This window comes from Falco naumanni, chromosome 7 (assembly GCF_017639655.2).
Source record: "Falco naumanni isolate bFalNau1 chromosome 7, bFalNau1.pat, whole genome shotgun sequence".
NCBI lineage: Eukaryota > Metazoa > Chordata > Aves > Falconiformes > Falconidae > Falco > Falco naumanni.
Genome location: NC_054060.1, coordinates 49,448,557 through 49,474,661, shown reverse-complemented (window position 1 = coordinate 49,474,661; position 26,105 = coordinate 49,448,557). Strand labels below are relative to the sequence as shown.

Genomic DNA, 26,105 nt, shown 5'->3' with positions numbered 1-26,105 from the left:
AAACTAGATAAGATAAAACAAGAGTAAGGAAATTCAAATCCAGTTGACCACCATACATTCATGGCCCTAGATCCATCTTTTAACAGATTCCTTACATGTGTACAGAAGTATTTACTCCCCCACCCATTACAATCTTCACTGACAGCTCTTCCAGGGAGCACAATGTGCCCTACCTCTGAGGTCCCTCTGGTTCTCACTTTCTGTACCAAAACAATATTCAAAACAATGCCTTAGAACACTGAAGGCTTCCACAGAGACACTCATTTGAGCTTTACAAGCATAAAGGAGTTTTAAACACATTTCTCAGCATAGGGTATCCCCATTTTGCAGATAGAAATAATGCTTTACCTTAACGTCTCTCTGCTTCATGTTGCTAACTTTGAGCACCTGCCTGGAGACAGACTGAACTTAGTATTTCTATAGTACATACTTATACACAGCACTTCACTTAGAAAACACACGCGCAGCTCCCAGATGTTTTAGTTAAGCTGTGAGTATGCACCAGTGCAATATTATCAGCCACCAGAGCCCTGAATTCAGCCCCAGAGGAAAGTGGAACACTCAAAGGAGAGAGAATTTTCATTACATACAGCTGATTACCGAACAGAGGCCTCACAAGGCTCCCTAAAAAACAACAAACAAGGGCAAGCATCTAAGGATACAGGCTGTGAGCATCTAAGGTAGAAAATTGCAATTGATGCATTTAATCTGTACATGTGCTTTTCAAAGCACGTACAAAGTTGCAAGTGTTTTCCAACACAGTAAGTTTGGGGACCTGCATATCCACATACAAACCTCTGCCAGGTGAGCTAATGGGCAAAGCTGACAGTTACCCTGTACAGCACACCAGATCCGAAAAAAAATGGGACGTTGTGACAAAGAATTTCACAAGAATTTAAGAACAGCAGAAGGCAGACAAAACCAGAGGGATCCCTTAGGAGGGAGCTTGCTTCACTTACACATACTGTTTCCTCCACTGCCTCAGTACGATCTTGGCCCTATCCTGCTTCCTAAGGACAAGAGCACTGCCTATTTTTCAGTCCTACTGTTAGCCCTCCTGTCTTACCACCCTAGTTACAGTTCACTGAGTTCCTGTCTTCCTCCCCTTCCGCACACACATCATCCCTTACAGGTACCTGCTACCTGTTCTCTCTGACATCTTGACCATGGGCCCACATTCAATTTTAGTGCTTTCAACTGCTCTGCAGGTCTTGTCTCCCTTCTCCTACTGCACTGCAGCTGGTTTAGGCTGATCTCCCTGCCCCTAAGGTACACAATCCTACTCTCTTCGTTAGCTCTTCCAAGTCTCTATCCCAAGTTTATTTTTACACTCCACAGCTGAATCAGTGTTTCTTCCTTGACACCAGCTGGGGTCAGCAAACAAATTATTGAGAATAAATGGCATAGAAGGCCGTGTTCTCAGTTTCTATACCTGGGTTTCAATTGTGAGCTGGACAACACTGAGCTCAATTTATTAAAGCAGTGCTCAACTGATTTTGACTTAAAGGAATGGTGCAAGCACAATTTGGTCAACATGAAGGAACACAAGTTCAGATGCACTCAGGGAAACCAGATCTTTCTGCTGTATTCTTACAAGTCTTCACTAAGCATGTTAAAGAGTTTCAGTTATTTAGAACTTGAGCAGAAATGGGTAGATTCAGATGGGGAATTTCAAAAATACATACCAGATTTCCACTTTTAAATCAATTGGGAAATTCAAATAAATGGTCACCCTAAGTTGCTTTTAAATATTTTAAAAACTAATTTTCCCTTAATTTCACCTTCAGTAGCAGCTGAACTGTTCTGGATGAAGCCTAAAAATAATTAAAAATATCTAGTCTCAGGCAAGCATTCATGAATGGAAGATTTCTACCCAAATTATAAAGATCTGGCAAAGCTTTTAATGGTTTTAAATGCCAGATGTAAGGCAACCTCAACAACAAGCAGTGCTCCCAACCCCACCTGTAACAACTACATGAAATTCACTGTGTTCAGTCCACTTGTGTTATACACAACCCTATGAACGAATGACTTTATGCTGTGATTTCTCATCACCTGATGTTCTCCCAGGCCACAATCATCACTGAAGAGTCAAGATAAAGAAGAAATTCCAAACATAAAACCTTTGAGGTACAAAAGTTTTTCATATATAAAAATCATATAGTCATATTTATATTATAAAATAACTATAAACCCTGTAAAATATAAACAACAAAATAAAATTACCACACCCTCTAGGGCAGGCTACCAAGGATTCCTCACTATGCAGGCAAAAAAGCTCTATGCAGCAATCAAATAGCTTTGTTCAAGTCTCACACAACAAGAAAACTACCAGCAAACAGGGATAGAACTAAACTCTCCCCTTGCTCTGCATGCAAATTCACAGCACCCAGACTTTTATCTTAACTGCAGGCTGTTGCTGCAAGAAGCAATTTCTCTTGCTGCTCCAACCTCCCACATGTGTTCCCACTTTCCCACTTCTTTTCTTCCATCTGATCTAGCAATCACACCTCCATGCTATGACTCAGATCAGCTGTGATCAGAAAAGAAAACACACCAAAATAAATAACCAAGGCACCACAGAACCAGCGAGCTCTTCCAGAGCACAGTGGTCGCGCAGTTGCCAAGCAGAAGCAACAGACAGGACAGGAACACACATGGTGGTTGGAACAGAGACCCCTCCCTTCAGCAGCACCTCACAGCCAGAAAGCATTAAACGTAAACAAAACTCGACCTGCAGCCATCCTCAGCTCTACAAACCATACTTCAACCTCCCCATAAACTTGTGTTTGTATCATGCTTCATTTAGGTACAAACGAGAGAACTCTGGGAAAGAAACCACAGTTTAATATCTAAAGCCCTGGAGGCAAAGCAGACTCACAGCTGTTCTAGATGTTCTGGACTTAACTCCAGACTGCAAACATTACAAAAGGTCATTCAGCAAAACCTGTTCGTCAGTACAATCTCACACAGATGTGTATCACAGTTTGCATTTGACTGATAAAACACATATGCATCCTTAGGAATGGGTGCTCTGCTCCACAAGTATGAAAGCTGTGTTCCTTGTACCAATAAAATCAACTCTAAAGTATGCTTCTCTAGTAACACATTTGACTTCTGCAGCTCAGAAATCACAGTGATCCTAACATTTAGTTTCCCCATCCTCCCTTCTCCCCTACCTCTTGAAAAATTCATGCTATATTTGGGAAATTCCTCCCTTCTGAATTACTTTGCATGAAAACCAGTCATCTCTACAAAGATAAAGCTATAGAAAGACCGTTTAATGGCACACATCCCAAGAAAGACCTGGATCTTCTCAGACACAGAAAGTCTGAGAAATGCAGACCCAGCAACAGAACGGTGACACAAGTACAGAATGCAGTGGCAGGGCTGTAACGGGGAGCTACTAGAGAGACTGGACAGCAGCAAAGCTGCTGTGGCAATCTAAAAAACAGGGGCAGCCCAAAGCTGCTGTGGCAGTCCAAAAAACAGGGGCAGCCCAAAGGAAATCTCCTCATGATATTTGCTATTCTCATGACAAGTAATTTCTGCAGTCAACACGTAAAGTTAATGCAACCCCAGGACAAGAGACACTCTGCAAGATGTAGAAGTACAAAACAGCAGAAAAGAAACATGGGAAGATCAAGACCCCTGAGAAGAACATTTCCACAGATTGCTGGATCTCACTGACAAGTTCAGAAACAGAGTACAGAAATGCAAGAAGGTATGTAGAGCTGGAGGAAGCAGTGTACGGAAAGAAATGGGGCAGTTGTTCATTTGAGGCTTTACAAAATTTCCCCACTTCTCCACCCTCTCAAATGTAAGTCAGGCTCTTGCAGAACAAAGGAGCTGACTTTTTAAGAGTCACATGTACATGCAATAAAGCAAAAATACTGGAGTCATTAACAGTAGTCATGCCATGCAACAATACAGCTTCTACAAATACCACCAAAATTACTCACCAAAGCCAATATACACCATTCAAGTATATGAGAAATGCTAAATAATTTTTGAAAGACTTGCATATGTATCTACTCACACAAACTTTCAAAATAACCCTGCAATGTAATTGTTGCAAGTACTTATGCTTTCCTACCAATTTCTATCACCCAAGTAAACTCCAAACCCAATCTCAACCTGTACTGAGAGGACCTCAAAAGCAGTATGGCAATGGTGTCAATCCCTCTCCTCTTGCAGAAAATTCTTGCTGATTGGGCAATTGCATAGGTTCTGGGTTTTGGAACAATTCATTTTCTAGACTTTTCTAGAAAAAAACTAGCTTTATGTGGCTTACTGTCATGGAATGCATTTTCACACTCTGCTTACAAACACACGCAAAAGCACACTCGTGAGCACGGCAGGATGCATGCCAGCGGTCACTGCTGCTGTCTCTGGGACCCTGCCATTTCCCAGGATATGGGGAATGACTATCATATGACTACAATAGCCTGTAAGTAAGGCACAACATTTACCAAACTACCTCCACTTGTACCTGGGACACTTTGTGCTGTCTAATGGCACATCTATGCAATCACCATGCCAGCAGCTGAAGTATAATCCTGAGGCAAATCTAACTCGAGGTTTTTCTTGGTCATGAAGTCTAAAGGTTTTATGGGGAAAATTTCAGGTAGCCAGATTTATCTTTTCCTTTCCATTAACAGTATATTGTACAGTGTCTCTGCCTCTTGCTTACTGGTGGCCTTGGCAAAGGTATCTTTGAGGTGATGACTGACTTTGGCCATGGAAACAAGGAAACAAACAATGGGGGCATTTTTTCTAAGTTTTGCTAGTCTTCAGAGAACACTGTACCAGACAAAACAGGTTGAGGACACATCTGTTGAGAGACCAAAGGTGCAATGAGAAAAAGCACTGAGTCCATGCTGCTCCGTCAGAAATTCTTGAGATGAATGTCAAAGCCTTCAGCCATTACAGCTTCTGCACTCTACTGACAAGCTAAGTAAGGCACCTACAACCTTCCCAAACACAGCATCCCCCCCTCCTTAACACCAGCATGATCTGTATCCTTATCCCTCCTGCTGTAACGTAAGAAAGTCAAACTGCTAATAGTATGAACATCCTCACTTTGGCTCATCCAGGATTTTTTATTTGAAAAAAAAAAGTATCAATGATCAAGTAAATGTAAACTAAAGTTTGTTTTACCCAAAGTTTATTTACTACCCAATGCCATTTCTGATATTTCTCTTTAAGTATTTTTTTTTCTGTCTGGCAAATATCATTGCACACTCAGTCAGCAATCTGAACAGAAGTCTATAAATAACTTAAAAATCTATATTGAAGCCAAGTACACAGAGTTCACCAAGACAGCATGCTGCTATACTAGGCATGCTGCTCAAGTTACCTTTCAAGCCTGCTCCCAGCTGCATAGAGCTCTCACTGGTTCTGATAAAGGTTAACACAATCTGAAAGTCAAAAATCACCATTCCTAGTGACCACCACCATCCACGTGTGGCTTCCCCCTATTCTTCTTTGCAAATGTTATATAGCAATAAAAATGGGGAATATTTGGTGCAGAGATAAACGTGAGGCACTGTCAGTGCTCTTTTTGGATACAGGCCTGCTCAAACAGTTAAAGTCTTTACTTAATCTTACCCGACTTTTGATATATGTATCCACGAGCTAGGAGGGGAAGCGTGGGATGGCTTCCTCCGGTCACAGCTCTGCAATCCTGCCCATGCAGTGTCACAGTACGAGAAGAGCATTTCTGCCTACACCATCTCTGAAGTCTTGCACTGCTAGAACAAGAGCTTCAGGCCCATTCCTTGAGCAATCCAAGTCAGAAGTACTCCTGATGATCCATCAGTGCTTTGAACAGCTGCTGAATAGTGCTGCTTTCTCTTGAATGCAGAGGCATTGAGGGGAGAAGGAAAGAGGAGAGGAAAAGGTTTTTTCATCTGTCCTACCCAGCATTTAAGGAAGCATGAAACATGGGGGATTTAAAACAAAGCTATGGTCCAGTTTCATCCACCCTTGATTTCCCAACTGTTTACTGAGCAATGAGATAATATAATTCACACACTTCTGCATCGAAGAAATTCTGTGCACATGCCGCAATTTCCATGCAAACCAGAATTTGGATGTAGTGGTCAGTTTTCATTCCACCGACAGAACTTCAATCTGCAATCACAGATTAAATAAATGACTGTGACACTGAATGCTGCAATGCACTGTCTCATCCCTCATGTTTAGGGACATGACAATCTTGTCCTTTTCTTCAAAAAAAGTAGTGGTTCTATATTTGAAAATTAAATCCATATGGAACATATGTTGAATACCTATAAAACCAAATTATGCTACATCAATTTTCCAGAGAATTTTTGACTGTAATTTATTTCTTGTGCTAATGTAAAATATATACAGGTTTCTAAGGAAGTTATTTCCAATTACATCCAGTAAAGCAGTTAATGGAGTTGATAGCACTATTTCATTAACAGAGAGCTAATTTATCTAACACACACTTGGGTCACAGAGGAAATTTTATGTCAACTCAACAAAAGTACCAAAGGGAAGAAAAAAATGCCTCACGCTTAGCTTTAGAAATATAAAGGGAAATAAATGTTCTCTGCTTGCAAACACTGGGGTTTTATTCTAAGACAGTTAAATACAAACACTATCCAAATAGCACAGAAAAGCTAACTTAAGTAGAAGTTGAAGGTGTAAAAAAAACCCCCAACTGTAAAAATACTAATGATGCCCGTATCTTGTGTCATTATATTTGACTTGGATCAAATACATTTGAAGTAGTGTATCACAACAACAATTTGAATAAAGTAGGATCATGGCTTTTTTTTTCTTTTTTTTTTTTTAATATAGTTGGAAAAGCTTTTGAAATGTTAACCTAAATGTCTATGGCTATCTTTCCTCAGAATACATTCCTCTTAACAGCGGCATTATGAAGTTATAAGACAGAGATACACGCACCTGAACAGGGTTGGTTCAAAAAGTGCCTTAAAATGGCAGCAGTGAGCAGCTAGTGAAGAACAAACATTTTAAAAGGAATATGCTTGAAGAATTTGCTCTGGTGGGGTAAGAGGGAGAACAACAATAATCTCCGATCTGCTGTTGGTTTAATTTTATTTTGATACAGCATTTAACATGTTATGCGTAAGATTCAAGGAACTGCTTTCTACAAAATTTGATACAACTTATCACTCTTGCCAGCAGTAGGCCATATTGCTCCAAGTTCTTGTAGTTACACATAAGCATGTAAAATAGCTAATAGCACAGTCTATAAAAGAGCAACAAGTCTCTTGCTTACAAAATAATCCTTCCTTTTACTTACCACAATGTGATGACAAAGAACAAAGGAGGTGGACCACAGCAGAGAGACTAGTTAACAAAGCTGACCCTGCAGCAGATTAATAAAGGCATACCCAGTAAAAACCAATAGTGACTTACATCGTATCATTTCCAGAATGATTTTTAAAGTAATTCTGCTTTTCCACATAGCTTTCCTTTTGAGTAGACATTAATTTTAGATATTCATATCATAATGCGCCAGTCAGCTGAGTTCTTCTATCACCTATTCAATGCAGCTGTGCTCAACGCGCTGCTCAGGTTAGCCTGGCACAAGCAGCATGGTTTTGTAAACAGTTCGCAAGAAACTTTCCCTACAATTTCCTCCCAGCCTTGGGCTTGCTCACACCCATCACCCAAGTTCTTAGGACCACAAACTTTAATCCGCTACCCCGTCCCATCCTCAACCCTCGTTGCCAGCTGCAACCCAGGAAGACAATTAAGAGGACTATGCCATATAGAGCAACAGTAACAAGGAAAACAACTGCTGCAGCTCAGAATGTGATAGTAAACACCTACACAACTGGAAGTTCAGTTCAGCTTTGCCACTTGGAACTACCCAGACATGTCTTTGATGTTCTCATTTGCCAAGGATGAAGGCCAAGCTCAGGAACTCCCAAGAGGATCGGGAAATAAACAGCTGGCCAGGAGGCTTCAGGTTACAGCCTGGAAACAATGAGAAGCAGAAAAAGGCAAAGGGCAGCTTTCAGGGTAATTAATCTGTTTAGCAACTCTTTCAGGTGACATGTCTATGAAGTTTGTAGAGCATGTTCATTTGTGAGTTATTAAAGACACCTTTCAAATAGGAGTTTCTTGCCAGTCTCTCCTTTTCCAGGCCAGAGAGGCAACTGAAAAGTGGAGAAGGTATTTTCAACAGCAGAATATGCCTTCTATTTTGCTGGGTCTTGCACAAATAGCTCCCAAGCTTTTTAACTAACACCACTATAATTTTACAATTCAATTAAACAAACTCACTATGAATGATTTTACCCAGGCCTCAATGCATGATCCATAAAGGAATGCAACGCCTTCTAGCCACTGATGCATGCTACAAAAAGAATCCTATAGTAATGCATGAGGCTTTTTTCACTGTAGTATAAAACACTGTAAAATTCTTCTTTCCCCTCTTTAAGACTGCTTATACAGCAGTTCTCAAACTACACCATGACAAGGGAACACATCCTGAGTATGCACAAGTGAACTGAGGCCAGCTGGATGCAGAGCAGAAAATGCAGTGGAAGTGGATCACAGAGGGAAAGGCACAAGGCAGCTGTGCTCCATCCTTGTCCCAAGGATACAGTCCTGGACACACTGACCACTCCCCTCCCAGAAGGCATCTCATGTACAAACACAGCCTCCCTTCCTCCTCTCATGTAACAGAGGGCTGAGGTCCACCATAAAAGCCATCAGCAGCCACAACTAGGGAGTAGAATTGTGATGGGATACCACAGGGACAAACATTTTTGAAACTAGCAGCACATAAAAACTAACTCTGGTTTTTACTGGCCTACATAAATAGTAAAAGGGCATGTTGAATGCTGCAGGTGTTTCTGTAGCATATAAACACCCAACTTAGCTTTAAGAGAGCTACCCAAGCACAGGGAGAGCCCTAGACAGAGTACTGAAATACTTGAAAGGCAATGTACCCTCCTTCTCAGCCAGTCACGCTATTTCCAGGTCAGGATCGGGGGTCAGATCTGCTATCACAGCACCATGCTGCAGACCATGGTGTTGGCACACCCCACAGCAGAAATCAAGAAAGAAAAAGAAACAACATTCCTAGTTCACATAGCTACGTGCTAGCATGGAAAGTGTTTCCATCAACAGTTTCTGACTGACAGCCAAAAATAACATTACACTTTCATTACAAAGGTCTAATATCTAACTGACCAAGCATTAAGATGTCCAGAAATAAACCATAAAGGGATTTCATCCGTTCCCAGATCCTGTTTAATACTTTTACCTGATTATTACCTACCACTGTAGTCAATTTATAGCACACATTCAAGCCCCCGTATTTCATTCCTAGGGGAAAAATGTATTTGCACAGAACAAGTATCCATGTAACAAAGTAACAAATCTTCTTTACTATGTATAATACTAAATGTGTAACAGACTTTTTTTAAAGCAATGTCACTCCAGGGAACATATTTGAGGGAATTTACTGACAATGTTTTGGTGATAAAAAAATCATTTAGTCTGTAACAGAATGACGGATGGCATTAGGAAGAACATTGGCTACAAGGTATTTAAAGTTTAGGCAAAGGAAAAACTGCGTTCTGTATAACTGTACTTGCTTTATAACGATCAGCAATTATTTGTGCATAGCAGCTCTCTGTCAAAGCATGCATTGTGATGGGCACCATACAGGCACAGAACAAAAAGACCACTCTTTGCCTTATGCTAAATAACAAGTTGCAGATGTGATTAATATAGTTTATAAAAATTGGAAACTTTAAAAAGAAAGCATGATTTTATGAATTCCCCTATTAACATCTTTTAACATCTGAATATTCTATAAATTTTAAGACGCAAAACCAACATTCATCTGCCATTGTAAATTAAATGAAAGAAGCAATGAACAAGTAAAGCTTGTATGATAGTTTAGAAACAACCAACATACCCTCTAGTTCCAGCCTTTGCCCCCAGCTTTTCAGTTTTGGGGACTCTTAAAAAAATTGGGCTGCGATTTGTGATTGTACACATTACAGTACTTCAATCCAGTTGAACTGAAAATTTTCTGCAGGAATGCTTTCTTTCTAAAGCACCTAAGAGATCCTAGGAGCTCTGGCAGCACAGGTACCTGTTAGAGGCGATCATGACATGTGTGTAAAGAGGGTGAGAAGGTTGTGTGACCACAATATGGAAGTGATATAAGAAGCTGGAATAGAAAAAAAAAAAAAGGACTTTATCCCCACTGACAGCTTTAGTCCTTTCAGCATCCATCAAGGTTACTTTAAGCCTTTGTATATTTGGTATTTGCCTTGAAGTCATTACATCTGGACAATTTTAGTCTGGGCTAGAAAGCAAGTTCTCATGTCAGATCCTTCACAGATAATATCCAACCATGCCCCCTTCCCATTTATAATACACAAATCCATCTTGAAATGCTTTTGCTGACCTCAGCTGTGGCAACGCAGTACAAGGAACAAATGGCTTGTTGCCTTTGGGGTCAAATACCACAAGACTGCTCTCTGCCTTCCCATCCCATCTGTTACACCCCCACAGGCTGAGTAGATGGAATTACTTAACAGTCTCTTCCACATTTCCACTCTCACCTTCGTATGAACGTTTCTGTTCTAGCACCAGATTAGCTTCTCCCACGTGCAGGAGGCTTTCCACATTTCTGATCCTACCTTCCTCTCCAAACTACATTCCTTATGAAACAGCTGGCCTACTCCTACTGTATCGAAGGTTCTCCTGTTTAGCACACCTTATCTGACAGACTTATAGGCTCTGTTTAATGCTGTAATGATGTATGCACTCTTAGGCACTATTTAATGCTACCCATTGGGGAAAAAACACCAAGACACATGTGGTGCAAAGTTCCTCATCAGGGAAGGTTACACTCCTGCCAATTCAGTCTTTGGCCTCTCTTCCCCAGCTGCTAAGAAACACTCATTTTAACTTATGCCTACAGGACACCCTACCAAGTCCACTACATAATTGCAAACAGGCAGCCAAATGCTGTTGTGGGAGAAACAAGTATGTCATTGATGCACAATGAAATACATCACCAAGTTGAACTTTTAAATACTTTCAGTCGCCAGTGAATGCTGCAAGACTGAAACAAAAGGGTCCTATGCTCTGGATAACTTGCTTATCATTACCAAATTGTCATTTAATGTTAATAGTTAGCACTTGTATACTGCTTTTTATTTCTAGAAAGCATAACGGCTATTTATTTAACCAGCAAATGCTAAGAATGACTAACAATACAGAAGAAAATAAAAACCAAATATCTCCAACACTAAAGCAACACTAAGCAACCAAAGGTTAAACTTAGCTTACTTCAATGCTGCAACTCTTCTTACAGTATGCCAGTATCTGTTAAAAGCTATTCCATTCACAGCTGTACAACAGATAAGAACTACAGTACCCAAACACCCTTTTAAATGAAATTATGGACAGAGTGTATTTTTAATCTGTTACCTTTGAGTTAAAGGTAAAATATATTGAAAATCTGTGAACTACTTTCCACCTTTTCCTTTTCTATTAGTAGTAGCAGGTTTGGTTTGGGTGGAGTTTTTATTTTGTTCAACACTCTCTGGTACCTTTTATCGAAAAAGAAACAATATCCATAGACAAATAAGAACTTAAAGAGTCCAAAATATGCTAGTGCACTGCCGGCTAAATGAGTAGGATAGTTTTCTGACTGGGCAACTCTTCAAGAATCATTTGCTCTGCTACACGGAAGAGTTACCACAGAAGTCGATGCAGTCAGAATACACGAGGAGCTCAGCTAAAAAGAAATGTGCCATCAAAGCAAAGACGGGCCCTCAGAGCTCGTACCGCTTTCCAGACCATCCCTGCCTGAAGTGCTACTGCATTTCTGTGACAGGAGTAAGTTACCAGCCGCTGAAACTGGGGCTGCGCGCTGCTTCTCTTTTTCCTCCCCAAGTTTCCAAAGTCTGCAAGGTTTTAATTATGTATTATATCCAAACAACACAGAGCATTGTGCTACGGCATCTTCTTGTTTGTGGGAGTTGTCTTCAAGCCGTACCGTTTAGCTTTTGGGAATTCTATTGGAGCCAAGCACGCCGGGGAGGGAGCGGAGCCAAGCGACAATGGGAATATCCGGCTCTGCCTCCCGCTGGAAAAAAACAGCAACAACAGGAGGGGAAGGGAAGATTCCCTGACGCTGGACGGCAGCTGTCCTATTTCGGGGAGCTCAGGAAGGGGGAACTCAGCCCCGCAGCTCCGGTGGGAGACTTTTCCACGAAAACCTTCCAAGCTCTTCAGCGAGCCGGAGAGCCGAGCCCTGCCGCTCCCCGACCCGCACCGTCAGGCTGCCCAGCGCCCGCCGCCCCTGCCTCAGCCCCAGCCAGGCCACCTCCCCGCCGCCGATGACAGGACCAGCGGCCGCCGATGGCCCCTCGCAGCCGCCCGTAACTGTCCCGCTGACGCGGCTACCGGGACCTCCCCGCCCGGGTCCCTGCCCCAGTCCCCCCGCCGCACCTTTTGCTGAGAGGCCGGACCCGCACGGCCACCTTGACGTTAGCCATGGCCCAGCTCACGCCCGGCAGCCGCTGCCGCCCGCGCCCCGGCCCCGCATCACGCCCCGGCGCGGCGCCTGAGCGCCCGGGGAGGGGAGGAGCGGCGCCGCCCGGCCCGGCCCGCCCGAGGGGGAGGGGAGCGCCCGGCCCGGCCCGGCCCCCGGGCGGGGGAAGAACCTCCCCGGACGGAAAGGAGGGGTTTCGGGGAGACTCCCCCCAAAGCGGCCGCGCAGCAGCCTCCCCAGCCCCCACACCGGGTTTCTCCGCCCGGGAGAGCGGGGCCTCCAGACCAAGAGTCGGTGCTTCCACGCCCCAGGCCCTCGGCGACACCCGCGCTGCCCCCGCAGCAGCGCCCGCTCCCCGGCAGCCCCGTAACGACCCGCCTTTCGCTCGCAGGGCCTCACGCCGACGGTCAGCCGGATGGGTGCTGCCACGGACGTACTCCCTAGGGGCTACCCCAGAGAAACCAGTTTGTTTCAGAGGAAAACTGCCAGTCCAGCCCCACCTACCGTTTGATCAGGTTTCTTTTCCTAGGACCATGCAGGCAATGAGAAAACCAGCACCGTTTAAAGCGCAAAGCACTCCACGTTAAATTAATTTAACGGTAATTTAAGGAAGGCAAGTGCCAAAGGAAAACTCTCAAGTGCTTTAAACTCCTTCAAAAACCTCTAATCTTTATCTGCGTTGTACTTAACGGTGTAAAACAAACTTTTGAAACTTCCAAAGAACTGTCACTGAAATCAATGTCAACCTGTTGCACTTACAAAGGGTTTGCACTTAGAGAAATATAAAAACCACCAAAAGTGTGAAAAATATTTGCTTTTTAGAATATCGTCCCTGTCAGCTGCTGCCATTATTGGGAAGAAGTGAGAGCAAGTAGCATTGGCATAAACAAGATTCCTGCTTGGTTTTTAATTTTTAACTGGACTCTTTCTGGTTTTGCATTTCAAACTCTGAGCTATAGCTGAATACTGTATAGGACTGTTTTTCAATCCATTTTAACAACTTCTGTTTAAATGGCCTTTTAACTGTACTATTTATTTGTGCTTTAAGTACAGTTCTCCTCATGAGACTATTTGCCTTATGCTCCAGAAACAAGTCTAAATGAAAAAGACACAATACAGAAACCTTCCAGACCGAAATATGGGATGGATCCTTTAGACTCAACACTTCTCCCATTTCATGAGCCACCACAGAGACACTAAAGTAAGTATCTACAAGCTGTGAATCACTGCTAACTTCAATAGACTTATCCCCTTAATCATACTGAAGAATCAATTGGTACAGCACTCACAAAGAGTATTGGCTAAACTCTATCATGCCCATTGTCAACTGTCTAGTAAGATACCATAAAAGAAGAAAATATGCTTGACTCTTTGGGAACGGCAAAACCACATTTGTCCTCACTCCAAGGAATTATAATGACCAAACTAACTGGAAATGTTTTCATCCAACCTCTGGAAGCATTAATTTGCCCCACCTAAACCATCACTGTAACGCAATCAGAGAGAGGTTAAGCCTGTGATAGATACACAGGACAATGATTCCAGAAGTCTGGATGCTGTTTCTTCCCATTTCACATGCAAAGTATTTTCAGTAAAAATGCCAGCTCCTCTGCAATTGTGTGGGAGGCCTTAGTTTCCACATCTGAAACAACAGTAACATGGGATTTTGGACTCAAATGTTGCAGTGATACATAGCAAGTGTTCTCACAAAGATCCCATTAAAGTTTATGGGACTCAATTGTCAGTTCTATTCTCAGATTCTATCTACTGACATTCTGCTTGACTGAATTCAAATGATTACTATCCTCTTAACTTTCCTCAACAGCCGCAGAAAGGAATATGAGCTACACTTACATAGTTTACTAGAGAATTGTTAAGCTATACACCTTGTCACCACACTCAGCAGAATGGTGTGGTTTACAAGGATTAAATAGGCATTCTCAGAATATTTCAGATACAGAGTAGACTGATCACAAGTAAACTCAGATCACAGTGTGCTCAGAGAACCAAAGATTCCTCCTTAAAAGTAGAATCAAGTAACTACAGTGAAATTGTGTAGTACCGAGCCATCTAGTGGTTACTTTCAAAAAAATAAAGGTCTCATTTTCAGAAACAGAAATCAACAGGTTGGATATACAAAGAATTCAGCTAACAAACAATCAGTAGAAAGGCATACATCGGCATTGCTTCCAGTTTGTTTTATATCCCGAATACAAAACTGGACATCCTTCAAAGACAACCAACTATCCTGGTTTACAGATGTATTGCCAATGACATTTTACCAGCAAATCTCACGACATAAAAGTTGCTTAGGTTGCAAACTGGAACAATCGATGCTTTTACTAAATTGCCAGTTGTAATCGTGTCACAAGAGTCTTACTGTAGATGGGGCATAGAAAATGGGGCAAGCAACAGAAAAGGAGAAACTGAAGAATATATTTGTCCTGTCACAGAAGCGTAGTTTGCAGATCAGTAGACCTGCCATATATCGCAGAGCCTATTCCCTGCTTTCCCACAAAACCACATCATAGCTATAAAAACTAACTTAAAACTTTGGTTTCTTGGTTGGAACTCCTATGGAAGCATAAGCAGTGATCTAAGACTTTGCACTGTTCTTTTAATTATAGGATTTTAAAACAAAACAAAAAGCAAGAAACAGCTCTTGAAATCTAGTGCTTTCATTGAAGTTTTACAGTGACATACAAAATACAGCGTATTATCAAGACATTTATAAAAACTAATACAGACACTATAGCAAGTGCATAAGAAATATCAAAACAAATTTCCATTGAAGAAATAGCCTCCAAGGGAGTATTGTCCAACTATTTCAAAAAGGAACTCCATCACAGTCTTCTCGGTAGTCTGCCTTCCTATGAGCTACTGTTCATTGCCCGCCCCGCCCCCCCCCTCCTTTTTTCCCCCCCAAAAAAAGTCATTGAAGAACTGTTACAGAAGAATAGAAATATAGCTACCTACAAAGGCCCTGTTGTATTAAAGCACAAATTTGTTGTGGGTTTCACAGACAGTAAGGAGGTAGTTCTTTGAAAAGCCAGCCCATCTAATGAAAATTTTTTGTTAGGTTCAAGATAAGCCAAAGTCCAATTCAGCAGTATTGCAGATGCTGTCAGAATATACTTCTTTTTGCAGTTCTCTCCATTTCAGTATTTGCTTTGTCAGATCCTCTAACTCCATCACAAGCAGCTCTGTTTTTGTCCAGGCAGTGTCCTGAAGCAGAAAAGAGCTAGAGTTCATCTCTATACATCCTGTCAATCTAGCAGGACATAAAAACAACGTATACAACCAAACAGCATTGAATTCTTAATGCTGGAGGAGACAGAAGGCTCAGGTCTTCTGCTACTCACCATATCCCTCATGATGTTCGGTATCCGAGGGATGCTTCTTAAAGCCTGCAAATGGCTTTCAAGCTTCTCAATGAAAGTCACAGCCTCAGCCAACAACTCTACTATGTATCTGTAATAAGAATGAGCACCCTACTCAAAAGTTGTGCAAAACGAGGATTCAATACTTCCAAGCTCTTGTTTCCCCGCCCCCCCCATGGGTGGTCTTAGTCCTCTAGTTTTATACAGGTTCCTAACCATCTAATAATTTCTCGGCAATTACACTTTTATGACTCCCGGCAACAAGTAGGGCAGGAATTACAGAAGTTAATATGCATTTCTTCAGTAACTGGACTGGATTTTTAGACAATAAGAAGGATTCTATTTTTCAAACTTGTACTATGCATGCCTGGGAATCATTGACACACTTATTCTGAGCAAGTGACAGTGGAAGGAAGATGGCAAATGCTTCAGTAAGAATTCCTACCTATGCAGAAGCATAACGAAATCAAGCATCAAGACACCTATTCAAAACAACACATCACAAATTGTTCTGTAATCTTCAGAATACAAGACCAATAACCTAAGCAATTTTTCATGAAAATATGTATCACCACCTTTCTAAGAATTTAGCAATTAATTACTAACTTTTAGCTGAGGTTGTGCTACCTTTTACTACAATTCCTATAAATGGAAAAGTGAATGCAAGCATGCAATTCTTATGCCTATTAGTTCACATTAATTTGGACTCATGCAAACAAAGAACTATTATTTTCTATGTGCCTACTTGTGGAAAGTAGCCTCAATAGGCAGGCTGTCTTGACATTTGGGCTTTATCAGCCTCTTTCTAAGACATTTCTTGTTCTTCAGTACGGCTTCCAAGTGTCTGTTCATATCTTGCAAAATCTCACATTTTTTGCCTGTAAAATAAAATTGCAAAGTTGAACTCATTGTCCTGCTAAAACAAGAGCAAAATTTCTTCTGGAGAAAGACTGAGAAGTCGTCTGATCTATTGCACTGGACAGGTTACATTTGAGAAAGATAACATTTATCAGAATTATTTTTGTTGGGATTATATAGAACTTAGTATCAGCATGCACCTCAAAGTCATAATATCTACTTTTTAAAGATACAGCTTTGTTGATTGTTTTACATTATCTATAGTTTTAACTGTCTTTGAGATGAAACCAACTTCTTAAAACTATACTATGACACTAAAGCGTTACAATATACTTCACTAGCCTAACACAGCAGTAGTAAGCTAGAATGTTTTCAAGCATCCGTCAAATCATAGTTGGAAAAGTGCCAAATAATAAAGAAGTTAATACATTGCTCCTACAATACTACAATAAAAACCCAAGAGATTTTAGGGGCATACAGATGCAGCAAAAAAACATCAAGTTCATGGAAAAGCAGCAAACTAGCACACAGGGCAAGGGAAGCAAGTCAGGTTACTGATGATCTCTGAACTCCTGATGCTGCACTGACCCTGGGAAACTGACCACACACACACCCCCTTTTGTGGGGAATGAGTTACCCACAGAGCTGCTATTCAGACAGCAGAGGATGAAAGTTCAGATAGTATGGAAACATTTCTTAGGGGCTGATAAAACACCTGCCATCTCTAACAAGCTGTTCAGTGGAGACAGCTGCAATAACTTCTGGAAGTGTCACACAGTCAGATAAAACCTTAATATGCTGATGAAGTCACTTAACACTCTTGGTTTTTCTAAGGAAAAACTGCACTTACCTAAGTAAAAATGGTGAGCAATGTCTGCTGTCTCCTTCTCCAACTGCAGAATTTCAATTTTCAGTTTCTTCTACAACAATAGTAACATCAAATGAAAATGCATTTATCCAGATACTGTTGACTTTTTAGGCGTGGGGGAGGAAGTAGAAAGGGAGAAAGCGGAAGCATGGGGGACAAGGCGCATGTGAAGGAGGGATCATTTGCATGAAAGCATGTTACCATGCTCTCTGGAGGGTTTTATTATTTGGTGAGGCTTTTTTGGTCAATAGGAAAAGACTGTTAAAAACAACAAAAAACAATTTGGTGATTTATTGGGAATTTGTGCTGGAAAAGACAGATCCTGCAACTAATTCATAAAACACAGAAACTTACATCTCCTACAAAGCAGTTTCATAGTCTATGTTCTACTAACAAGCTTTTCACAGCCTCAAACTTCCTCCTTCTGGCAAAGACTGGTTTATGGTGCATTGGGTTGTTTTAATGGTAGGAAAAGCACCTTCAGGTGAAACTCCTACCTTTAAGTCTTTCCAATGATAAATCAGCACAAGAGCAGCAGATACCTTCTTGTGGCTGAAAGAATTTGTGGTACTTTTGGCTAGACAAGAGAAGACTGAGGAAAATACAGAAGAGGATCACATATCAAGTCTCTCGGGACACACAGAGAACTGTTGCGTTGCTTTTCTTGATCAGTGAGGAAAGGACAAAAGTAAGCCTGCTTCACTCATAGCATATTGAACATCTGTCAGAGTACTTCGTATGTGAAATCCTTCAGCAAGGGAGAATGAGTAGCCACCTTACTGGGACCTCAAAACTGCTCATTCCTTCTGCCCATCAATACAGGATGATGGCAGCTGTTTAACTCATCCTCCAAAAACGCAAATGATGAATTTTTAACACTGCTTTGCAGTAAGCCTTTGTAACTGCTGAAGCCCACACTGCACAACTTAATAAGCACAAGTTTTTGTACCAGCCAGAAAATCCTCAGAACGCATTATCACAAAATACAAGCCAATAGCCAATTCAGTCAGTAGGAAAAGACTGAGGTTACCCCTTGCTAGCCAACAAAATGGTCACACTGTCTATAAACAAACTCGTCTTTGGGAATTCAAGTCAACTACCAATTCTTATTTGTTCTTCAGTTTCCTCAGAAGACTTCAGGTAACACTTCAGTCACAGATGCAGGCTGCTGCCTCTTTCCAGTTACACCAAAAACTTTTGTTTCATAATTCTGGGGTATTTTTATGACAACTCAGTCCACCAGGGAGGAAAAGTGCCAACCACAGTTACACCACTGAACTGTGAAAAAAAACCCAAAACATGAAACAATAGCACATGGCAGTCCGATACATCATCGGTGCCATGTATTATCTCTAAGTATTGAAGCGCTGAGTGTGCACTGACAACAGTGTACCTCCGGCTGTACCTCATCGATTTCAGCTTGAATGTCTGCCATTTTTTCCATCTCTGATAATTTCACGAAGCAAGGGGTTTTTCTACAGGTTAAATCCAATGTCTCCTGTGAAAGGAAAACAACGGGGAAAAAACACAGTCAGCAGCCAGGTCATGCCAGGCAAATTCTCAAGACTGGCTTTTAATAGTCTAAAGTTACTGTTAATTTCTCACACTACGCCAGACAGCAAATTTCACCTGATCAACTGACAGAATACACGTACCGCCTGGGGAAAACGAACAGGAACGTGGAGAAAAACGGGCCGTGGTAAACAAAGCCCCTCCCGCCGCAGCGCCAGGCGGGGCCACGGCCGCTCGGGAGCGCCGCCCAGAAGCCTGACAGCCCCACCGCAGCGGGAAAGATTTCTCTCCCTTTCAAGTTAACGCGCACACACTTACACACCCGCAGCGCGGCTCGGCAGCGGTAACGCGGCGGCACCCCCAGCCACGCAGCCCCGGCGCGCACCCAGGTGTGCGGGCCCGCAGGCCGCGCCGGGGGGCGTCGGGCACGGGCGGGAGCGGGGGCCGCCCTGCAGCGCCTCAGCCGCGGCTCCTCCGAACCTCGCGACCTCACCCGCCGCCCCCGGCCTTCGCAACCGCTCCAGCCCCCCGGGCCGCTACCTGGCTCACGACGCCCGCCGCCAGGCACCGCGCCAGCAGGGCGGCCGCCGCCGTGGGGTGCTCGCCCTTCCAGGGGCGGCAGGCGGCCGCCGCGTCGCTCGGCACGCCTCGCCACAGCATCCACTGCGGCGCCCCCCGGGGCGTCCTCCGCACGGGGCCCGCCGCTACGGCCGTCGAGCCGAGGGGGTGGTGCTTGGCCCTGCCCAGCATCTCGGAGGCCCTGGCGGAGCGCGGCGGCCGCCGTATGCGGGTGGCCGCCATGTTGGGTGTGACGGGCCAAGGGAAGCGACCGGCGTCCGGTTCCGGGGCAGCCCCTAAGTGCGGTCGGTGCTCGAAGGGCGGGGGCGGAGCGCGGGGGGCTGCGCCGCCGCGGAGTGTGGGCGCCGGTGCAGGTGGGTTGGGCCGCGGGGGGGGCGGCGGCGCCGGGCGGGGGCCGGGGCGGTCGGGGCGAGACCGAGGCGGGGGCCCGGGGCCCGCGGCGGCCGTTGCTGGCTGCGCCGCTTGCCGAGGGCCCCGCTGAGCCGCTCCCAGCCGTCGCGGCGCGGGGCGCCTCCTCCCTCGGGCAGCCGGTCCCGGTTGCGCTGGGCTCTGCGCCCCCCGCCCGGCTGCAACCCTGGCGCGGCTCCTTCGGCCTGGGGCGCGGCTGAGCCGGTGCTGGGGATTAGACCCCGCTGGGGCTGCGCGACGTGGGTGTCGTACGTCGGCATTTAGAGTCGCCGCAGAGGAGCCAAGTCCGTAAGTGGAACAGATGTTTCCAAAAAAGCAAATAACCCCCTGGCACTGACAGCGGGTGGGTGCCGGTGGATGCCATCACAACCACGGCCAGCCTCCGCGGGGGATCGCCTTGCGCCGCTGGGCCCTGCAAGAGGCAAAATGCGGAAAGCGTGCAGGTCTTCCGCTTAGTCTTAACTCTATTTGTCGCGTCATTTCAGTATTCAAGCTGCCTTCATTAAGGCACCTTAAACTAGATAAATCTTTTAAGTTCTAGGTTTTAGTTAGAGGGACATGAAAACGCAGCAGTGGAACGGTTCAGCGTGTTGAAATACATGTAGCATTGAAGATGGTGTATGTAAAAAGACATTTTACATTTGCTTTATCACAGAGACTTTGGATTGCAGTTCTCTAGTGCAGAATAACTGAGAGGAACTGGCAGAGGCTGTCACTCAAACTCTGTACGCCTGCAGAGAACTGTTAGGATGGGCAATAGCGCATTAAAAGCCCACCTGGAGACAGCACAGAAAACCGGCGTGTTTCAGCTAACAGGAAAGGGACTTACAGAGGTAATGTAACCATAGGGGAAATGTGGCTGTTTCTGTGCCTGACTGGTGCTCCTGGAGAGAAGTTTCCCGCCTCAGTGTCACAGTGCATTGCATGCATGTATTTCTCATAAATAGTGATGGAAAATACTATTTCAAGAAGGTTTTTTTCCTTTTCATAGAGCAGATTTTTCCTTGCACTTGCTTCTGATTGAGGATTTATCTGTCAGAGCACCTGTATGCTTATGAGCTTATGCTTTTAGAATGCATGTGTGTTCAAGAAGTACTAGTTATGATGTTTTGCTTTTTAAAATAATATATAAATATATTAATAAAAGAATAAAAATATTTTTTAAAATAAATTTGAGGGAACAAATGTAAATTTTATAACCGTATTGTTACCTAGAAAGACACTCCACAATCTGTCACATCTAGATATGTACGCTGTATTTAATTGTAGTCATATGAATAGTCTGTACAGGTTGTTCACTGGGCTGTAAGCATCCTGAAGTTTATTAAGTCAGAAATTGTCATGACTTTGACTGAACTGCAGAAAAAACACAGTGTCCTGGGGCCAGAAGTCGAGTAACAATTCAAAGCATAGCCAAAATAACTCTACACTGCAGTAATTTTTCCAAGACTTTCCTAAAGTGTCTTCTTCCACTATCCTACCTTCTGACTTTGCTTTTCTTGTGCCAAACCAAAGGAGAATCAAAACCACTGTTGCCTGAGATTCACTGGTGCGATTTTCAGGTTTTTCTTTCTTTTTTTTTTAGCTCAGTGCCAAGTGCAGATTAAAGTAGTACAGGATGTAAATAAGAATAAGAAAAATGCCTTACATCATTATTTAGAAAGTAAGACAAACAATTGCCAGTCCTGATCTGCCAAAATCTAGATGTGTTAACTAGCTGTAGAATATTTTTAAATTAAGGCAAGTATAAGAGAAACATACAAGAGGACTAAAACGTAAATGAGCTTGTGTCTTGGTGTGCTTCCTTCACCCTTTTTAATTTAAATTCTTTAGGTTAAAAACTGTTCTTCCTAGATGTTAGGACTGTCTAGCTTGTATCCCTTTTCCCTTCTTCAGATGAATAAATATTTATAAAAATATGTATTAAGTAAATTTGCCAACTTAGTTGCACACTGTGGTGATTGGACATTGTGATACATATGACTTTGTAATAGTGATACAAATTTCAATTAAAATTCTAAGGTGTGTAACTTCAACATTTGAAGTATTTAATATTTTTATTTATATTTATAATAAGTGTATTTAAAATTAATTAATATTAAATACAACTATTTAAATGCTGTATCTTTCTTCTCCCCCGTAGTTTCCTGAGGATCTGCAGAAGCTAACAAGCAACTTAAGGACAATAGACTTGTCAAACAACAAAATAGAGCTCTTGCCACCACTCATTGGAAAATTTTCCTTTTTGAAGAGCCTTGTTCTAAACAACAACAAACTGAGTATGCCTGCTAATTAATACCTCCACAGATTTTTAAACTAATAACCTGACTTTTTTGATCAGAGAAACTAAATTTAACAATTTAACTCTCACGGGATGTAAATAGGGAATTTAGTTGCCTGAACTGAAATCTTTGGAATTCACTTACAGTCCCATAAATTCTTCAAAACTAGTTGCCAGCTTAGTTGTATTATCAGTTTTACAATGACATGTAAGTACTTAAAACCATAATGCTTCTGCACTATGACTTGTCTGATCTGAAGGTTTAACAATGTCAGGTGGTTTAGTACTTGCACAGAGAACAGGTAGTGAAAATGATCTGTAGAAACTGGTGCTAGCCATTCAATGGTTGTTAGTTTCTGTTGAACATCAAACTTCATGGAAAAGTTAGGATGAGGTTAAGGAACTTAACTTTTTTTTGTGTGGAATGTATTATCTGCCTTTTTGGAAAAAGAAAAGTAATTTGCAAAGCTCTTTGACTCTGTAGTGCAAGTCAGGAGTGCTACAGGTTATACATGTGTGTAGGTAGCATGAGGGGTGAATAAATGCCAGCAGAGCTTATCTGGTGAGGCTTATATGCTGGTATGATATGATATGCTTTGTCTGAGAACTTACTTTTGAGTGTGTTGAGTAATACCTTTAAAGCGCTGCAGTAGACCTGAAGCTGTGAACTGTGTGGTACCTCAAATGTCATAGAATACATTGGCAAAGTGGTTAATAAGGAGCGTAACTGATAGGCTAAAATCCTCTGAGAGTAGTGTTTTCAGCCTGTGATTTGAAGGTTTGTCTTATCTGCATATGATTTTTAAGATACTTATGAAAGATGGTTAAAAAGCATGTGTTGTCAGTGGGCTTAAGTTTCTGTGCAGGGTTCTTTGCCTTAATTGGAAAATGGGGAGGAATCCTGTGAGAAATTACTGTAATATGGCACCGTTTGCCATGAAGAAGCTTATTTGAATTAAATGGGTATGAATGTTTACTGCTCTTTGTTTAGGTCATCTCTTTGTTATGTCATTTATTTCTAGCTGCTTTACCTGAGGAGCTATGTAAACTGAAAAAACTGGAAACACTACACTTGAATGGCAATCACTTGAGGCAGCTACCAGCTGCGTTTGGACAACTTTCGGCTCTCAAAACCTTGGGCCTTTCTGGAAACCAGCTTCGGGCTGTGCCTGTGCAACTCTGTGGTCTTCGCCACCTGGATGTGGTAGATCTTTCCAAAAATCAGATTCAAAATGTGCCCGACACTGTGGGAGATTTGCAGGCTATCGAACTCAATCTGAATCAGAATCAGGTCTGGTAACTGACATATTATGGGCATGTAGATTTAAGACATGGTTTATCTTGGACTTAGTACATTCACAGGACGTAAGCTGAGACCATCAAAACTTTGTAGCTAAAAGCCATCTCCCAAACGTAACATAAATGAGGGGTCATAACTAGAATTTATGTAGTGATACATCCAACTGCCTGATTTGACTAACAAATCCTCAATTTAGTCATACAGAAAACTGGTTGAACAGTTCTTCAGTAGGAATCTGATAAAGACATGTAGTTCACCTGTCATGATGGAAGAAAATATTAGTCTGAAACAACTGCAAGTAATCACGGATCACTAAAGTTTTAATCCCATTATTTTGTTTTTTAATTTCTACCAGATTTCCCAGATCTCAGTGCGGATTTCCCACTGTCCACGCCTCAAAGTCTTGCGTTTAGAAGAAAACTGTCTAGAACTCAGTATGCTTCCTCAAAGTATCCTCAGTGATTCCCAGATCTCACTGCTTGCAGTAGAAGGCAACCTTTTTGAAATCAAGAAACTCAGAGAACTGGAAGGTTATGACAAGGTTTGTGGTTTTTTTGTTTTGTTTTTTTTTTAAAGAAGCTTCTGGTGACGTCATAAGCCAGTACCTCCTCAGAATACTAAGTATTTATGCTAGTGAATAAAAGCATGATCAGTCTATCGCTGTTGTCACTGTTCCTGGATTTGTAACTAACATCTGAGAAGAATTTCAAGAGTTCTTCAAAGATTAACTTTTTCATAGGATTTGGGATCAGTGTTCTTTCATCAGCATCTTTTGAAGGGTAGCTAATGATAACAAGTGTGTGTCTTCACTTTGATCAGATAAAAATTAATGGATGCTTCCTATTATGCAGCATTCTTAACTGTTTAATGTTAGTTCATCCTTAACACTTGAGATTTGACTGTTGAGCACTGTAAGGACTTTCTTTCTCAAACATGAATCTGAATTACAGCAAATGGCAGAAAATTTGGGGGTTGGATTTTTTTTGTTTGAAATTTTCAGTGTAAAGCTCTAATGGTTATATCTGAGAAATGAAAATATGCAGAGTGCTTTTGAGTCTGAGAGCAGAAGCTTAGCTGCTTTCAATAGTAATGAATCTTGTATTAATTTCCGAATCTTACTTTTTTTTGGTTTTTTTAGTACATGGAACGATTTACAGCTACAAAGAAGAAGTTTGCATGATCGTTATTCTGACCCTGTGTATTCCCAGTAAGAAGAGTTAGTGACTGAAGTACCTGCTTCACTGACTTAAACCATGACTGATGAAGGAGATCATCAGAGCACTCCTCCCTTAGTAGTCTGATATGGTCTGTTAAAGCCATGTCAAACCAACTTGAACTAGAGAACATGGGTATTGAACTGATGAACCTGCCCAGGGTCCAGTTTTTGAATTTTGAGCCGCTATAGCTTTTAACACAATACTTGCTCTCCTTTTTCAGGGCTTGTTCTTTCACAGCAAAAGGGAATGAGCATTTCAAAGTTGCTAGTTCTCTTTTGTCAGGAAGCTGGCTGTTGATGTGCAAGAGGATTATTTCTTCTGGAAACACTCTTCCATGATAACACGTGGAAGTTCTACCACCAAAGCAGATGTGAAACATTGTTTGTCTTGCAGTAAGCACTATTCTACAGAGAACTTTTACAGATGAGGTTTTAGTTTATAACCTATATAAGGTTTTTATGAAGCACAAATAGTTGTGGCTAAGTTAAGTGTTTTATTAACTGCTTCTGGTAAACAAACCGTGGTTTGGGCATCATTCATTCATATTTCACTGTGCAGGCTTTCTTTTCCCATAAGCAAAAATTGCACTACAGTCCACTTCTGCTTGAGCTGTATCAAATTAAAGACGAGGTTCATCTTCAATGTAAAAATGTAAATTTTTCAGTAAAAATATATACTGCTGGAAAATCCTTGCACTGAATCCTTGTGTACAGAACAATGCTGAAAGTTCTAGTCATCAACCTGCTGCTACCGCCTTATTACCAAAAGCACCTAGAAAGAGCTAAAAATGTATGCAATTGTGTAACTTATACTGAAAATGGAAATGTACTTATTTTAGTAAATAATTTTTAAAAAATCAGTTCCAGTTTATTTGGTGTAACTGCTGCTGTTTTCACTTCAACAAGTAGTACTAAGCCATCACTGAAAGCTGTTACTTAACGTACTTGGTTCCATCCATTGTTGTTAACAGCTATACTTCAGCTGCTTTGGGAATGCAGAGGATATGAATGTGTCAACATGTTGGTAGCAATTTTATTGGTATGTACTGCACACTCAAAAACAGTGAAGTAGGAGCTGTACTAAGTACACTTTTTGGCAAGATAAGCATGGACATCTATTCCTAATAAAACTCTTACGTTAATTACTGTTCTAGACTTAAGCTTTCCT

The 26,105-nt window shown here is 42.1% G+C and overlaps 3 protein-coding genes across 5 annotated transcripts in view; 1 reads left to right on the top strand and 2 right to left on the bottom strand.

Moving 5' to 3' along the window:
- The window catches only part of STARD9 (StAR related lipid transfer domain containing 9), a 110,943-nt gene extending 98,351 nt beyond the window's left edge, over window positions 1-12,592 (bottom strand). The window contains exon 1 of the mRNA XM_040599918.1: window positions 12,493-12,592. Coding sequence (XP_040455852.1) covers window positions 12,493-12,539 — 47 coding nt within the window. The 5' untranslated portion in view covers window positions 12,540-12,592. The remainder of the gene's footprint in view (window positions 1-12,492) is intronic.
- A 2,605-nt stretch (window positions 12,593-15,197) lies between these two features.
- Window positions 15,198-19,970, bottom strand: HAUS2 (HAUS augmin like complex subunit 2). Of its 2 annotated transcripts, none has more exons than XM_040601202.1 (6): window positions 19,694-19,970; window positions 19,035-19,139; window positions 17,624-17,693; window positions 16,661-16,793; window positions 15,898-16,006; window positions 15,198-15,760 (listed from the first exon to the last, which is right to left on the bottom strand). In XM_040601202.1, exons 1-6 carry the CDS (start codon window positions 19,952-19,954, stop codon window positions 15,617-15,619), a joined length of 822 nt encoding a protein of 273 aa, XP_040457136.1. In that variant the 5' UTR covers window positions 19,955-19,970; the 3' UTR covers window positions 15,198-15,616. The 2 variants fall into 2 exon arrangements, with proteins under 2 accessions (XP_040457136.1, XP_040457137.1); XM_040601203.1 differs by having other exon boundaries at window positions 19,047-19,139.
- An 8-nt stretch (window positions 19,971-19,978) lies between these two features.
- On the top strand, window positions 19,979-25,787 carry LRRC57 (leucine rich repeat containing 57). 2 transcript variants are annotated; one of them, XM_040601204.1, is made up of 6 exons: window positions 19,979-20,085; window positions 20,796-20,973; window positions 22,284-22,419; window positions 23,444-23,712; window positions 24,077-24,262; window positions 24,860-25,787. In XM_040601204.1, the coding sequence occupies exons 2-6, from the start codon at window positions 20,890-20,892 to the stop codon at window positions 24,899-24,901; spliced, it is 717 nt and encodes a 238-aa protein (XP_040457138.1). In that variant the 5' UTR covers window positions 19,979-20,085; window positions 20,796-20,889; the 3' UTR covers window positions 24,902-25,787. The 2 variants fall into 2 exon arrangements, with proteins under 2 accessions (XP_040457138.1, XP_040457139.1); XM_040601205.1 differs by lacking the exon at window positions 19,979-20,085 and adding an exon at window positions 20,124-20,428.
- The last annotated feature ends 318 nt before the right edge of the window (window positions 25,788-26,105 follow it).